The following is a 17,712-nucleotide window of genomic DNA, read 5'->3' on the forward strand; positions in this document are numbered from 1 at the left end:
TTGATTATGTCTACTAAAGAATCGGTTTTAGCCACTGAGGGATTAAAAGACTTTGATAATCTTGTCACCTTCCTTCTGCTACTGTCACTCTGAGGACAAACACAAATCCATCACCCTAGAGACCATAATTCTTTAGTCTCATAGAAAACAAAACCATGTCCTTTTCCTCAAGTCTGCCGTGACTATAATCCCTTTCATTTTAAAATATTTAAAATCTACCACTGTTCTTATACACTGACATTACTTATGAAAGCTTTGAATAGAACACTATTATCATATATCTGTGCACATACACTACTGTTCAAAAGTTTGGAGTCACTTAAAAATGTCTTTGTTTTGGCAAAGCATTTTTCCCCTTGAAAATAACATGAAATCATCAGAAATACAGCACAGACTTTGGTAATTTTGGAAATTACGATTGTAGCTGGAAACTGCTGAATCTTAATGGAATATTGTCAAATGCGTACAGAGGCTGATTATCAGCAACCATCACTCGTGTTTTAATGGCACGTTATGTAAGATAATCAGAGTCATCAAGAAACCAAATGAAGCAATGAAGACTCCAGGAAATGGAGACCTCTGAAGAGCAAAGGCTGGATAGCACTGCTGGGTGTCCGGCCACTCTGACCAAGGATGTCTCCTTGCTGGTGACTCTGCTCCCATCAGAGTTCCATGCAGGGGGAGACTCCTAGCACTCCAGGAGTTAATGATCCATAAGAGTGACTCTATTTGTCGCCGGCAGGGACCTCTTCTAGCATCAACCAATTGTTTGATACCAGAGGAGACCCCTGCTTGCGACCAATAGAGTTGCTCGTACGGACCTTTAACTCCTCACCCAAACCTATGGATTTCTGCTCCCCTTAACCCCTGCGATGCTGCGCAGATAAGGCTAGATGGGGAAGGGACCAGGGAGATTAGTTAGAGATATTAACGAAGATGAAGACGAACACAAAGATTCTTCCTGTTGTGTCTTCGTCTTTGTTTATGTTTTGCCTCCGCTAGGTTCGTTTCTTGGGTATTCAGGCTGAACAACGAAAACACACCCTTCGTGTACGTTTTCATGTTCGCCCCAATACAAATGCACAAGTCTACATAAAACCTTAGCTAGATATTATAGGAACTTCACCAACAGTTAGTTACCAGTTGTTAGCTTTTATGACTCCAATAAAATATTGTAGGTGGTTAATTGTTGAAGGAATTTTTAGAAAATAAGCACAGCAAAGGGAAGTTACCTAAAGCAGACAAACGAATGATCAAGTTCACATGAATATTTGTACTTTTCACTCTGGTTTTGTTTGCTTTGTTGGGAGTCCCTTCTCGTTTTTAGAGATTTGTCTATATGTGTATAAATAAATTTGGCTAAATTTTGTTAACATTAAAATTTGCATGAATGCAAAATCTTAATATCCATTCGTTCATTATTTATTTTTCTATAGATTGTATGTGTTATTGGAGGGTGCGACCTTTGTTACGCATCTAATGAGGAACTCGCTCCAAAAATGTATTAAAATGTATTATGCTGGTTTTTAACAGTTCTAGTTTTAGTATATTCTAAGGCTTTCAGATGGCTGCATATTAGTCATTTTATGTGTTTTGTTTTGTTTTCGTGTCCCAACCTATTAGACAAACTTTTCGACTCTTTATAATACTGCCTTGTGGTAAACAATAGAATAGCTTAATTTTGATTGCACAGCCTAATACTATGACCAATGAAAGTATTTGCAGGAAATGATTTCATTATAAAAGCAAGGCTTCGTTAGAATTGCCAATCATTGAAATCAGGGCATAATTGCCAATACTGCCAAGATGATGATACAACTTCCAAACTACACTGAGGAGTCCATTCAAAAAGCTCCTACCGGGTCTGTGACCCTGAACACTTCTAATCTGGAGTCATGTACAAACAGTATAGGAACTGTACTTTGATAATTATCATGTATTCCCCCATTAAGGGGGAGGAAATAACACAATATCACACAAGTATTGTAATGGACAGCAGCATATAACGCTAAAAGGACATTTAACAATGTTTTTTTTTTAAATTGTCTCTAAAAAGTATGTGTTTCATTCATTTAAACAGTAACCTTTCTCTGTTTGTATTTGTTCTTGTTGGACAAAATAGAGTTGACAAAATTGAGTAACTGAGTAAAAGTTAACTAAAGTAGAATGACGAGATTTTACAAAATAAACAGATGGAAAAGTATAAATATATGTGATATTATTTTTAATAAAAGCATATTAAACCCACAGTTATATTACTCTGCTTTTAAGGCCAGAGACTTCTCAGACACCCCGAACATGCTACTCAATCTTGAGGGTGAGAAAACGTTTGATAGGGTTGCATGGCAGGATTTTCCGCATGAAAAATATGTCCCGCTCCAATCCATCTTCAACACTGCAAATTTCACTAGACTCACCCATGATGATTACTGCCAGCCTGTTGTTTGCAAAGTGATGTAGGCTAAAAGGTCTCAAAAAGCAGCACATGATGATGCAATCCAAAGACCTTTTAAGTACGGATGAGGAACAAAGTAATTGACATCTATAAGTCTGGAAAGGGTTACATAGCCATTTCCAAGGCTCTGGAAATCCAGCTAGCCATGGTGAAAGCCATTATCAACATATGGAGATAACTTGGAAAAGTGGTAAACCTTCCCAGAAGTGGGCAGCCTACCAAAATTCCACCAAGAGCACATCAATGACTCATCCAGGAGGTCACAAAAGAGCCCAAACGAACACCCACTACAAGCCTCACTTGACTACGTTAAGGTCAGTGTTCATGATTACCCAATAACAAAAAGATGCAAAAACTATGGCAAACCACTCTGACCATGTGCTGTTGGCTTATGTGGCAGGACAATGATCCGAAGCACACAAGCAAGTCCATATGGAAATAAAACAAAGGTTTTGAAGTGGCCTAGTTTAAGTCCTGACTTGAATCCAATTGAGATGCTTTGACATGACCTTTAAAAGGCAGTTCATGCTTGAAAACCCTCCAATGTGGCTGAATGAAATTCATTTTCCCAAGAAGAGGGGGCCAAAGTTTCTCCACAATGATGTAATAGATTCATTAGCATTTATCACAAACATGTTATTGCAGTTGTTGCTGTCAAGGGTGGCAAAACCAGTTATTAAGTTTAGGGGCAATAACTTTTTCACATGGGTGTCTTGATGAACTTTTCCTTCAATAAATGAAATGAACATTTAAAAGCTGCTTCTTGTGTTTTCTCATGCCACTCTGCCCCACATATATGCCTTATAACCCCCTATTTGCCACTCTGCCTCCCTGATATGCCTTATACCCCCTATTTACCAACCTGCCCCCCTGATATGCCTTATACCCCCCATATGCCACCGACTTACCGATGCATCCCTAGACTTGTCCCCCATGCTCCAGACTCCCAGGTGTCAAGTGGGGGAGCCGGTGGATGTCTGCGCAATGCATCAGGAGTTAAAGGCCAATAAGAGTGACTATCGGTCGCCGGCAGGGGCCTCCTCTAGCATCAACCAGAGGAGGCCCCTGCACCTTTAACTCCTCGCGCGAACCTACGGCTTTCCGCTTCCGTTAACCCCTATGATGCTGCGTAGATAAAGTAGGCTGGATGGGGAATGGAACAGGGAGATTAGTAGATTAACAAAGACAAAGATTCTTCGTGTTGTGTGTCTTCGTCGTCGTGTACGTTTTGCCCGCGCCATGTTCATTTCTTCGGTATCCGGGCTAAAACAACGAAAACGCACCCTTCGTGTTCGTTTTAATGTTCGCCTGAATACGAATGCACAACTCTACCCCAAATAGAATAGGCCCTGTCCCCTGCTCACAATTGGGCTAGATGGGGCCTGAACGCCACAAAGAAGATGAAATAGATAGGAACATTGACATACCTGCTGGCTGCTGCCTCATGGCCACATAGAAGCACTCCTCTGTTCTCATGGTTCTATGTGGGCTGTAGGCCTGCCTTCAACACCAATAGCAGGGCGTAAACAGACGACAGAGGGAGACTTCCTAAAAATCCTAAGGGAAATTACCAAAAAAGGTGTGTTTTTTATTTCGGTATTGTTTTTTTTTTTGCATAATAACACTCATAATTATTAATTTGTGTGTGTTTCTATGGTTTAAAAAAAAAACACTTGAAGAAAAGGACGTTTAATTTGTTTGGGTATATCCAACACAGAAAACCTTGATGAAATCAACATATGGTAAAAAAAAAAGAAAAATAATATGGTATTTAGGGTACAGAAGGGGTTAAAGGGAGAGAAAGAAGAGAGGACAGAGAAGAAAGATAATTAAATTTATTAACAAGTAGACAATGAGCAGTTGTTAAATATGAAAGTGGTGTGTGACAGACACCAAATCACAACAGACAAAAAAAATAATGACTGTTTCGCACTTTTGCTTAAAATTTACCAATAACGCCATTAAAATAGATTTTAAAATGGCTCCCAAGATCGTTTTACGGAGGCTCCCTAGGAACCTTCCGTGAAGAAGAACAAAACAAACTTTTATGCGCTTTAATTTACATTGGTACATTTTTGCCACTCCCTCAAACTCTCTCAGCCCATCCGCCTAAACTTCTCAAACATCGCTCAGTTCGGCTTCGGAACGCCGCCTTGTTTCTCGATTGGTTAGATACCACAATGACGTATGCGCCTGTAGTGAATTGCGCATGCGCCTTAGCCAGGGACTCTTACGAATTACGTCAAATGGGTATTTCCGCACTACTGTAAGGGACGATCTACCAATGTTCGTAAATCGACGGGTGCAGGGAAGGAAAAAAGTGGCTGCGGTCTGCAGAAGAGAGTGGAAAACGTTCGTTTACGACGAGATCTGTCATTTGACGTTGAACTATATCGGGTTTGTGGCGGATTCGTGAATTCGTGTGCCCAGGGAAGACCCAGGCGTAGACATGGACGGTAAGATTTGTTTTCAGGAAGTCGTCTTTCAGGGACTGGTTCTACCTCTTGGATGGATGTGGCCTGGTGGGAGTTGTCAGATCCAAACTTTTAACCATATGAAGTGTGTTATGTTCAACAACATATTATGGCAGAGTGTATGTATGTATGTATGTATGTATGTATGTATGTATGTATGTATGCATGCATGTATGTATTTTAGTGTGCGTGCGCAAAAAGAGATTTTCCAACTAAAGATGTGAAGCAGAATAATCTACAGAACAGAAGCGAAAGAAAAATAGGCGTGAAAACGCAATAAAATTAAATGTGCCAAAGAATGATTGGCATGTGGTGGCAACAGGAGATAAAGTTCCCAGAGAACATCAAATATCTGCAGATTGTAAGCTTGCGAGCCGAGCTCTCTCCATCTAATGTATCGGTTTGTCTTAGTCTGTCAATTCTCGTCTTGTCATACCCCTTGAATATATGTATTGTATTAAGCGCTGCGTACATTGTTGGCGCTATATAAATAAAAGATAATAATACAAGTACCGTAAAAACTGTTATTGGGGCCAAAACGACCGATAGCAAGAAATAGCAACTCTTTTTTGTAATACAAAATAAAATTTAGGTAAAAACCAAGTTAGGTATATAGAAGACCTAACGCTTTCAAATGACTGCATCAGTTATTATTATTATTTACTGTTTTATATAGCGCCGTCATATTCTGCAGCGCTGTACAATGGGTACAGGTGCTGCACTTCTATGAATCCTCCCTGAGTTCACCGAGCCGGGCGTCTGATCTCCCGGTTCTTGAGTAGAACGGATCGCGGCCGGGTTAAGATTATCTAGAAAGGGTCGCTGCCGAGCCGTATGACGACGCTGCCTGACGGATCTGTAAAGTAACGCATTGTGAGCGCGGCGCTGCTCGTTAGTGGAAAGGGATCTGTGACGTATAAACTATTTTCCTCCATGAAATACAAAATCTATACATAACTTGCTTTTTTTGCTTTTCTAATTTTTATTCTGTTGAATGGACCCGCCATACACTAAAGCGGACAGCAAGGTCCTTGCCAGATTAGGCAATCCATGCCGTGTCTGAATTACACAACATATTTTTACCGTAAAACTCCATTTTTACCCTATAAAGCAACGCCTAGCAGCGTGTTATAAACGAGTGTTTTTCTTTTGCATGTTGCAAATGAATCTTAAGACACGGCTTCTGCATGGTATGCTCCGTCTGTAGAGCCAGGTTCTTTTGGTTGGTTGAACGCCGGTGTTTATTCCATTATTTAAAGGTCAACTCTCTCTGTAACAACATATTGCACAGGAATAATCATGCGGAGGCTGACAAAAGCCTTGGTTTACGCATCGGGAGGATTTTTAATCCGTAAATACAGCTAAACCGACTTATATAATGTTTACTGTTGAAAAATGTAGCATTTTACTAAGTGGCCGGTCTGCTTTAAACTTTTGTTTTGTTTCAATGGACTTTTCCTCTGATTAATGGAAGTTGGTGAATGTTGTATTGTTGTTGAATTCTCTAATTGACCTAGTGAGACATGAATTTCACGTACGTCATGGTTCTTTATTTTAAGAAAACATAGGGGTCCTCTTGAAATATCCCCGGATAAGTGCTGGGTCATGGAGTAACACAAAACTGACTTTTTGTTCTTAATGTGCTTTCTAAACTTTGTTTAAAACTGTAACTAAATACTACATTAGCCCTGCAAGAGAGTCATTACCCCGAAGCCCCCTCCTATAGATTACATCACGGCAGTGCCACTCGCGCCCGTCGCCATTTTTATGCCCATACAGGTGAAACTGAAAATCCCTACGGGTCGCCGTTCACATAGTGACGGCCGGTGAGGGTGACGGGGCCAGGCGTTCTGTGTGCTGAGAGTATTTAGAAGAGTAGATGTCGGAAATGGGCCCCGCTGAAATATATTCAACACAAATGGTGTATTTTAAAAAAAAAAAAAGGGATACGGTTATTTAAGAAGAATTCAATATTGGCATAAAATACTACAAAAAAAAAAAAGAAATACTAAAAATGTGAAAAAGCATCAGGATCAGCAACTTTAAAAGGGATGCACCTGTCGTTGTGCACTTTAATTCAAATTATAGGTGAGGCATCCCTTTGGGAAGAAGGGTAAGCCTCAAAATGAAGTGCATAGAATGCCTTCAGTGACGTAATATTATTGGGGTTTTATTTAAACCTCATTACATCAACCGCATCATTCTTGTCCAATACTTAGATCAGTAAACGTGTCCAACACTTTCCATAGCGTCCTGCACGGGCCGAATCGGTAAGGGATGGACAATGTAAAGGAAATATCTCAGAGCTGGAAAATACAATATTATTATTTCTTGTTGTATATAGCGCCGTGATATTCCACACCGCAGGACGTAGCACGTCGTATATAACATAACAACTTGACTTACAGATACGTGGGGAGGAGGGCCCTGCTCCAATAGTCGCACATATGCGTAAAAACAGCACAAGTGGTTTTCGGTTATGAATTTGTTGTTTTTTTTTAAGATCATAACCAGATTATGGCTCGTGTAGTATTTTTTTATTTATTTGTCTGATTTATGGGTTTCTAAGCATAGAAATATTTATTCCACAGTGTATCGTTAAGGCCGTCCATGAGCTTATGCGTGGATGTTGATGGTCTTATCTGAGAACATGTCGAAGAACTTGCAGCTTCGCTTATCTAATACTTATGGAGAGGGCAAAGTGCGTTTAATTACGCATTGCAAGAACGTGAAACATAGCTTAAAATGATATGAAAGCAGCATGACTGCTATTAATACAATATTTCATTGTGATCGAGTGTAAATGAGATAATCTGCTATCATACGTATATTTTCAAAAATGACTCAATTATTTCCCTTTGGGAACCGGATTTCTCAAAACGGATTTCCTAAGTAATTGGTAACATAAGTACCCCTCTAGGGAAATACGTTCATTTTGGATGGGACATTTTAATAAACACTAAAACTTTTCTAAAACTCTGTGTAACTATTAAGATCTCATGAGAGTGCTGGGGGGGGGTTTGGTTCATCTGGTATCAAAATGGTCTTGTCAGGTGAGCTCATATTTACTAAAGCCCATTAAGCATCTTATTATAGGAGCGGATGGGACCATGATGACAAATACAGTGGGAAAAGAGAGATTGTGCATGTAAATATATACATGAATTAATATTTTAGAGCTTCTTGATCCAAGGAGAAATCCAGTTGCCTTTTGGAGTCAAGAAGGACTTTTTTTTCCCCTGATGGCTGAATTGGAAGTAGCTTAATTAGGGTTTTTTTGCCTTCTTTTGGATCAAGAGTATGAAGGTTAGGTAGAAGGGTTGAACTTGAGGGACTGAGGTCTTTTCTCAAGCTTATGTACTACGTAACTATATGTAAATTACACATACACAGGCAACATTACAAAATACCCCAACGTATAACAATTTAGGAGGCAGCAATACGATTGACCGGCTGGAACTTGTCAAGACCTTATCCATTATGGCTTGGCTCGATGTTTTTATTTTGTTATAATGTGAGCAACCGTCTATGATGGAATTCCGATGAGGCTTGGTGTTACTGTTAATGGGTGAGTAGTCCTAATTAGTGTTAATTTGGGCCGTGTATCTTATTTATACCATGACCTTACACAGTCTCAAAACATTATGAGTTGCGTACGAAGAATGTATTTTGCGAAATATCTGGTTTGATGACAGTAGATATAACGGCTCCTACCAGACAAGACCTGGAAGGCTGTAGTAGTAGGCGTACGCAATGACTACTTATCGAGGGGAACATATGGACATGGAAAGTAATTCTGGTATAAAGGTAGAAAAGCGACCTTAACAAAAGCGTAAGCAATATGTCGCTGATTGGACTGTTCCTGTGGTTGATATCCCATTAAGATGACCACTCTTCTCTTTTATGCATCACTCCCGACAGTCTCTCCGTTCACCTATCACCATTTCTGTAGCCCAGCATGTCTGTTCTTGGGTCATACTAACACGCTGTCCGTAGCCACCAAAGAACCGTTCTGCCTCGCTAAAAGTAAATGCTTAATGGTTGCCGAGGTTTGGCAGATTGCCAATAACCATGGCTCCTCAAAATGTTTCTGGTGATGTTTCGTTATGGTGTGAATTGGACATGCCTCTTTTAGCTGCTATGAAATTCAGGTTGGATCACAAGTTGGTCTTCTTGACCCCTAAATTCATGTTGGTCTACAGCCGCCCATTGGGTAACCCCGGTCTGTATTTAAAAGAATAACCTTGGTTGCCCTAAAGCAATATTACACTGGCTGACTGATACCTTTTTGAAACTCTGTTCCAAGCGAATATTGAACTATAATACGAGAGCTGGGACCTTTTCTGCAATACAGTTAAAAGATTATTAAATGCCAGGGAGCCACTTAAACCTCTAGAACATAGCTTGACGCTAAGCAGAAAAGAAGTATAACCTGTTGAAAAATGGTTGTCATGCAGGTCCACCCATTTAATTACTTTAAAAGGGTTTATCTGTGAGTAATTCTTAGTACTTTCACTACCCGAGCAGACATTTGTTTTGTTTCTCTAAGCAAATCTCTTATGCGACTCAACATGGTTTACTTTGAGCGTAACCGGACTTGTGTATTGAGTTGTGAAATTACAAACAATACAATAATAAAAACTAAAAATAATTGCACTTTAGACAAGGTTCATATTTTCTTCACCCCATGTGTGTTTTTACAATGCGCAAAAAGGAAAAAAAAATAACTGTTTGTGTGTGATAATAAATATATAAATTATATGTGCCATTATTTGGATGCTACACATTTGCAATATTAAACCTCATATATTTTTTTTATTTTTTTTTTTTAGACATATTTAATGCCTTCCTGCACAAAGATTGGATGTCACCAAGTGAGCATTTTTATTTTTTATTAAAATATATTTTGTTTTTATGTCATTTCTGCCATCTACTCTTTCATTCTGTAGTTTCTCTCTATTTAATTCTTACATATTCCTGTTGTGCGCTCATGTGGATGATCCCCCTCCTCTATAGCTTTCTTCTTCTTCTTCTTCCTTTCTCGCACACTTTGTTGGTCGCCGCTGCCATCTGTTGGTGTCGTCTTCGTCTGTAATATGGCATCTCTCGCGCAGGTCAGGCCGTACCGCAGCCTGTCCCTTTCGTGGAGATCATCGAGCAGCCAAAGCAGCGCGGAATGCGATTCCGCTATAAGTGCGAGGGCCGTTCGGCCGGCAGCATTCCCGGTGAGCGAAGTACAGATACAACAAAAACGCATCCCACCATCAAGGTAAGCGTATGAAATAATAATGGGCATAAGTCGCGTCGCGGATATTTGCCTCGTCAACTGTGTTACTTCACTACTTTGTATAAGCTAAAGCTGCGCATAAATGCTTTACTGTGCATTTGGTGGAAACATTACCAAAATGAGTTTATTACATGATGTTTTTACAGTATTAAAAATAAGATGTTCATTTTCCGGCGTTTTTGGAATAACGTGAAATGGATTCCCAAATTTCAGAACCACGTTTGCTCAAAGGGCTGTTCCACCTTGACTGCTAGATTTAACGCACGACTAAATACTGTAAGGAACGTTGTTTGCGAGTACGCGGGTTGGACTGTTGTTGATTTCAGCGGCAGCTCGGCTGTCATTGATTTTACAAAAGGACGATAAAGGTATGGAAGTGAGCTCGCCAAGAGTGGTGGTGCTATCCAATATGGTGCATGTCTTCAAGGGTCTGAATATTTCTATTTTTTATTTTATGTAAAAGAACGTACGGGGCTATAAATAATAGAATGAAATAATTGTTGGGGCTCATGTAACGGGTAACGATAGTGCAATACTGAAAGGGCAGAAATCGGTGGGAGGGAAATTTATTGCAAATTGCAATTGCAAAATTCCCAGGATAAAAAGATCTTTTTTTATTCCAAGCTCCTAAAACAAATAATAAAAACCAAATCCAAACCGTTATAATGTCATAATAGTGAATAGACCCATTCGTGTGCACTGATTTGCATGCAGTGAATGCTTTGGAGTTTATTTATCACCCTTATAAGTAAGATTTGTTTAAAACAAGCCCCCCCCCCCCATTTTAAATGTCTCCCCACTTTCTGCTCAGTGATACCTTAGCTATTAGCTGCCACTGTGGCGGATTGGAGCTGACGGCTGACACTAGAGAACAGGCCTTTTGTGTCAATTGAGTACCTGAGAGCTGGCCTTAAGGTCAAGAATGTTTACAACATAAACTAGGGGTGACAAGTTGACCAAATGCACTTCAGATCCTTCAACCTGCTATTTTCCCCCTCGGTTAACCATGCCCTGACCTGTGGCTAGAAAATGTCATTTTTATAACACCAGTGATGGACTGGGGCTGATATGACGCAGATCAGGTTTCACCAGCGATGTTTTTTTTGGCATGAAACTCACAGCTTTTGGCTTTGCACTGAAAACCCCACAGCGGAGTCAAGTGCTTGGCAGTTCTGGCGATGGAGAGAGGGTTGGCTTTGCTTTTTGGCAACCACCCCTCGAAGACTCCAGCAGGTTTCTTAAGCAGGACACATACGATCCGACCCTCGGACAGGGAGGGTAAGAAGGGGCTGCGTATCCCGCTATGGGATAGTCACAGAAGAGGAAGAATGCGGACCTTGCTTCTACTTTGGCTTTGCAACGTTTGGAGTACCTGCTCAATTCTTCGATCGGTGAGGGAAGCACAATGTACCTTGGCCTTCAGGGAAAAAGTCATGTGCATGTGCTACCTCCAGTGTACTTGAGCACTGCTGCAACTTTAAGGGGTCTTTTTTCTTTTTTTTCTTAGAGGAAGTTGGGTTTATTTTGTTTTCTGAAGTGGGAATAAAAACCTAAAATATTAAGTATTTTATTAATATTTTTAATTGTACTTTGTTCAGACTTTTCGAAGTAGTTTATTACGGCACTTTTACACTTATACTTGCTCACTCTTCTTCCGTGCCAGGTGAACAATTACCAGGGCCCAGCTCGTATACGGATATCCCTGGTCACTAAAGACGCTCCCCATAAACCTCACCCTCATGAGCTGGTTGGAAAGGATTGCAAGGATGGTTATTATGAAGCTGACCTGTCCGCAGACCGTAATATACACAGGTAACATTTCAGCAGGTCAAAGTATCTGAACAACGCACCTCAAATTTGGAATAAGACCTAGAGAGAATGGCTTCATAAATATAGACTTTCTCATACAGAGGTCGCCAGCAATTTACTCTCCGCTTGCTTTTGGCCTAAAATTCCTGACCTTCCCAACCGACGTTTAGCCGGTTAACAGCCACTTCAGAATCGAGAGAGTTTTGCCACGTCATGTGGAGAGTTTAACCGTCTATTAACCTGTTTATAGAAAAGTAAGGTTGATGTCTTTTGCTTTCTTTAAGTTTCCAGAACTTGGGAATCCAGTGTGTGAAGAAGAGAGAAGTTGAGGATGCAATCACACATCGTGTCAGGACAAATAACAACCCCTTTAATAGTAATGTCGCTATGTTTTTTTTTTTTTTGTTTGTTTGTTTTCTTCTTCTGTGCTTTCACCTTTTGTTTTTAATCCCTCCCTTTCGTTGCTCAATCTCTATCGCCCTCATTTAAAGATTTCCTTATGTATCCACGATTTTCCATGACGGCCTTCTATTATATTGTCTTTGCAGTCCCACAGGAAGATCTGAAGAGTGACTTTGATCTGAATACAGTGTGCCTGTGTTTCCAAGTGTTCATTCATGACCAAACTGGTGGTCACCTTGTTCCTTTGCAATTTGTGGTGTCACAACCCATTTATGACAACAGTAAGTTGGTTGAAATGGAGAGCTAAGTTATAAGGGCACTGCAAAAAAAAAAACAATGGGGGGTTTGATGTGGATGATACCCAGACCTTTTTATTTTACATCTCTTATACGCCTCTAATAGTAAAGCAGTTAGTCTGTTTTAGCTGTTTGAAACAGTTACATCCCCCAGAATCAGTTACAGAAGAATGACCAATAAGTCCTTGTTCTTGTAGTAGTTTGCTTGATACTTTACAAAACATTTGCAGGTTGTCTCCTACATTCATTCATTCATTCATTCATTCATTCATTCATTAATGATAATCATGATTCCTACGCGCTGCTATGTTTTGCAGAGGGACAATGTGATTGTACTTTTATTATTATTCTTTTACAGTAAACCCCTTAATTTTAACAATTTGTGAAAAGTCTGGGTTATTTTCTAGTTTAGCGATGTAAACACTTTATTACTTGCTGTAGTTTCAAACCACTGGCTGCAGTCTTTGTCAATTACTGTTAATTGCATTACTGGGCAAACAATTCATGTTCCTTTTTTTATTAATGAAGTTCTATGGTCTACTGCTTTTGTAGTCTTCAAAATAAGCATTTTATTTATTAATGAATCTGGTGGCACTACGTTTTATACACTGTAAATAACATGTTGCATATGTTTTATATATATTTTTAATTATACAAGGAGCTCCAAACACTGCGGAACTGAAAATCTGCCGAGTGAACAAGAATTCCGGAAGCTGTATGGGAGGGGATGAGATCTTTTTATTATGTGACAAAGTTCAAAAAGGTATAAGACATGTGAACTACTAGTAACGCCGTTGCATTCATCAGTGGACTATTTTTTTCACACTAGAAAAGCCTTGAATATTCATTCATTCATTCATTCATGTATTTATTTTCTGCATTTCTAGGCACCTTTTTGTGTGTCTGTGTGTGTGAATAGATCATGGAAATTGTTAGAGATATATTCTTGGTACTTAAATATGTAAAAAAACATACTTGTTTCTAGCACTTAAACGTAAATGTTTTATTCACTATACAAAATAGAACACTAATAGTAGGTTTTTATATGGTAATGAAGATGGAAACAAGTTATAAAGTCCCAAATCATCGCCTTCAGCCCACAGTCTCCATAATCTGTCCCCATTACATAAAGGGAATACATGTGCCAAATCTGGGATTTTGAAGCATGGCTATAAATGTGTTGGTGGCGAGCCAACTTTTGTAGTCAACAGTGGTTCACCTGAGTATTGTACATAGTGTTTCCATGTGTACCTAACATTTATGGTGTTGCGTTGATCTGCTGCCCCAGTGATTGCTGTTCTGTTTTCCCCTCCCCCCCCCAGAAGACATCGAAGTAGTATTTGTACTGGGAAACTGGGAAGCACGTGGATCGTTTTCTCAAGCGGATGTTCACAGACAGGTGGCAATAGTATTTAAAACGCCTGCCTACCAAGACCAAGGGATCCGCCAACCTGTAAAGGTTCAGATGCATCTGAGGAGACCATCGGACAAAGAAGTCAGCGAACCAATGGAGTTTCAGTATTTGCCTCACGATGGTGTGTAAACATGGAGGTTGTCACAGTTGTTCTGGTTTTAAGGGTTTCATGAATGCAATTTTCTAAATAATCGCACATATTTATACTCCTGTTTGTTATCTTATTTGGAACGTCTACTTTGCCCGTTAGGCTTTATATCTTCTCCAGTTGGCATTTATCCTTTCAAACCTTGAAAGTTCTCTGCTGTCGTAAGTAGGTGTGCCTTAAAACCAGAATATGACAGCATGGAAGGTCGTGTCCACGCCATCAGTAGTTCGTTTAGGTTGCCAGCTAATTTATATTAGTTGGTTGGCACACCGGAGAAAAACTGGTCAATGCTGTCATGTAGGGGATTCGAAAATTGCCACAACAGAGCAAAATGTTGTTGTTTTTTTGTTTTTTTACAAAATAGTTAAATAATAAAAGTATAATATGACATTTTATGTATGCCTACCCCTCCTAATGTAGTGTACTGTCACATAGCGAGATGAGTGTTTATGCGGTGTGCACTGTAGCTTCCAAAATCCATTTGCCCCATAGTTTCCAGGAATATGAGAAATTAAAAAAAATAAATTTTTTTTTTTTTGGTCATCCCAACTATTTTAGTGACTAATCATAGCAGAATCACACAAAAAAGTGGGGATATTTTCCCCATTTTTTAATTTTTTAAATGTGTAACCGATACTAAAAGTTGGACGATTCATCTAAACACGGTTTCAAAACAGCTCACTTGCATACCCACGCAAATATATATATATATATATATATATATATATATGTATGTATGTATATAATTTGTTTGGGCACACAAAAGTGAAAAAGGGGAATTGTGGTACAAATATATCGTATATTATATATATAATTGGGGAACAAATATATCATAAAATGCAAGATACCCTCGGTAAAAAAAGAGATTTAATTTTACTTTTCATTTTCTACTTTCTATCTGCAGGTGACCTTCATCACATTGAAGAGAAGAGAAAAAGAACCTTGGAAGATTTCAAGCACATCGTTAAGTCAAATCCATTTTCAGGTGAGATTTTACAATCTTTGAGAGGTTTACCCCATCCTAATAAAGGTAGCCAATATCTGTGGACAGTGTGCATTGCTTGCTTGTAGTTTTCCTCTGTTCTTTCAAACTTGTATTATGGATACCATATTATAACTGTGTAAAGGACCTTGGTAACTTGATTTCCAATTTGTTTCTACAAAGCTGAAGCCCGGACCCAACGCAAAATTGCCGTGGCAAACCGTACTGTGGTACCCAAAACAGGTACGTGCCTTTTTCTTAAGTAATTATGCATGTATGTGAGCTATAGCGAGTTACAAAAACCTATTAATTGGGAAACCAGTTGTGTTCTCGAGCTTTGTTGGTCCTGTAGCATCTATAGTTAAATCATTGAGATTTCTTTAACTACATATTATGTAGTTATTGATTATTATTGATTAATTGAAACGGGCTGGCAGGGGGACAATGGCCTCCTGGGATGTCCGGATCTCTTTACTGGACATTAGGTGACCCCCACAGTAACAGAACTATTAAAAAAAACATAGCTCTCCATAAAGTTAGGCTGTGGAAGTGTAATGATATGTTTAGTGTAAGTGAGTATGTTTAATAAGTGTGTGTATATTAGTAACTGGTGGGGGGGGGGGTAGGCAATGGCCTGTGAGGCCACTCGGCTTTACCTGCCTCCCTGGACCAGGTCGTACTAGCCCTCCACTTTAAATGAACCCTGTTTTTTTCCCTCTTCATTAATTCATATAACGAAAAAAACCCATTACCGCCGCTGTAATATATATTTCCTACTGTTCCTTTTTAGAACCGCTGCCTCGTTCCATACAGCCAGTGTCTCAATTGGCAACTCCAATGGTTTCGTCAATTCCGTATTCAGGGCCAATGGTGAAAGCTGGTCATGAAACATCAACTCTTCTGTCAACTGTCAGCGTCAGTGATTTCAACAACCTTGGCTTTTCCCCACATCCTCATCCGCCGCAGCCATTACAACAGTCCGAACTTGACCAGTTAGAATCTATGTTCGCCTTCTCTTCCTTTACGGACGACGGAAATATGGATTTTAGCATTCTGCAAAATGATCAGGAGAACCAGTGCACCAGCCTTAGCTCCATTGACAACAGCGAATTTGGTCAGCTCCTCACCGAATCACAGAATGCTGCAACACTGGCATCGGCTTTGCAAGAGGCTGGGCCTAGTCAGGGTACTCTTATGTCCTATCCAGAATCTATTACGCGCCTCATGGCAAGCAGGCCCAGTGAGGAGAACGGAGAGAGATTTGATAGTAGCCTCATGAATGGACTGTATGAAATGCAACAAGGAGAGTCCTTGACCTCCATTCTTGACTATGATTTGGCCTCCATAATTGGTTCCATGAAATGAGTTATCCATGGTGGCAAATGCAAACTAAATTCAAGGTATATAAATGTAATCTTGAACAGTGGCCTGGTCTGTTGAACTCTTCATGACAATTAAGCCTTCATCTCCATGATGAAATTTAAATAATTAAGGTCATCTGGGAACCTTAAAGCCTCCTAAAGTGTGTAGCAGGCTGTGCTGGCCGCTACATTGCTTCGAGAAGACTTTAAAGGCCAGCAAGCTTCACGTGCGCCCAAAAAAACGTGGTTTAAACTGACTAAAGCTGTTTGTTTGTGCACTAAACAGTAAATTGACTGGAAGATGCCATCAGCAGGATGGAGGACTTGACTCTGGTGTCGTCAGGGTTTTTTTTTGTTTTTGTTTTTTTTTACCCCAAACAAATGCCTATATATTAAACGGATGCATCTCTACTATTCAGCACAAAAGTCTGGATCTCATTAAAACCACACAAACATTCTGTATAGATTTCCTGGCTCAGAAGAATGCTACTGCATGTGCAATAAGAAATACTTTGATGCTGTTTTCAGAAAGATGTCCAGCTGGGTATTTCTTCAGGCGTTTTGTATGTCTACGCTTCTCTTTCCAGTACCAGGAAGGTAGAAAATTTGGATGTAAAAATAGGAAAGAGGGGCAGATCGACCCTTCCAAACCTTGGTGCGCGCAACTCTTACGCTTGAGCACCAAGTTTCTCAATAGATGCTTTGGAGCAGGCGGTGTATTTCGCTGTTTTGTTCCCGTCGCCGTCTGTGGGTGTTAGAGACGGGGTTTGGTAGACCAGCGTGTTCGTTGGGTCATACGGAGGTGACCCTTGAAAGGTCTTGAAATTGAGATCCTACAGTTTAGTCTATAATTATGTCTAATTTTTTTTTTTTTACATTAGCAGAGAAACCTCTATTTTTTTTTTTTGTTTAACTGTGTTGAGTATATTAAAACAGCTATTGTATTTTCATGGTGTATGTTGTCTACTAGCAGCTCGAATATTTGAAGTCATTTCAAAGGGTTCTGCATTCTGTCTCAACCGGTATCCGTAAACCACTTCTTAGTGTTGGCAATTTTAGATTTCTGGTACCGCTCGTATTATCG

At 39.7% G+C, this 17,712-nt stretch overlaps 1 protein-coding gene across 1 annotated transcript; it reads left to right on the top strand.

Annotated features, from left to right (window-relative positions):
* Positions 1 to 10,072: 10,072 nt before the first annotated feature.
* LOC149298546 (putative transcription factor p65 homolog) lies at positions 10,073 to 16,632 on the top strand. Its single transcript, XM_089487364.1, has 9 exons — positions 10,073 to 10,198; positions 11,880 to 12,028; positions 12,310 to 12,401; positions 12,574 to 12,708; positions 13,382 to 13,486; positions 14,046 to 14,258; positions 15,190 to 15,294; positions 15,451 to 15,510; positions 16,058 to 16,632. The coding sequence occupies exons 1-9, from the start codon at positions 10,106 to 10,108 to the stop codon at positions 16,630 to 16,632; spliced, it is 1,527 nt and encodes a 508-aa protein (XP_089343490.1). The 5' UTR covers positions 10,073 to 10,105.
* The last annotated feature ends 1,080 nt before the right edge of the window (positions 16,633 to 17,712 follow it).

This window comes from Sceloporus occidentalis, unplaced genomic scaffold (genome assembly GCF_023333645.1).
Source record: "Sceloporus occidentalis isolate IW3139 unplaced genomic scaffold, rSceOcc1.0.p SCAF_32, whole genome shotgun sequence".
NCBI classification, from domain to species: domain Eukaryota; kingdom Metazoa; phylum Chordata; class Lepidosauria; order Squamata; family Phrynosomatidae; genus Sceloporus; species Sceloporus occidentalis.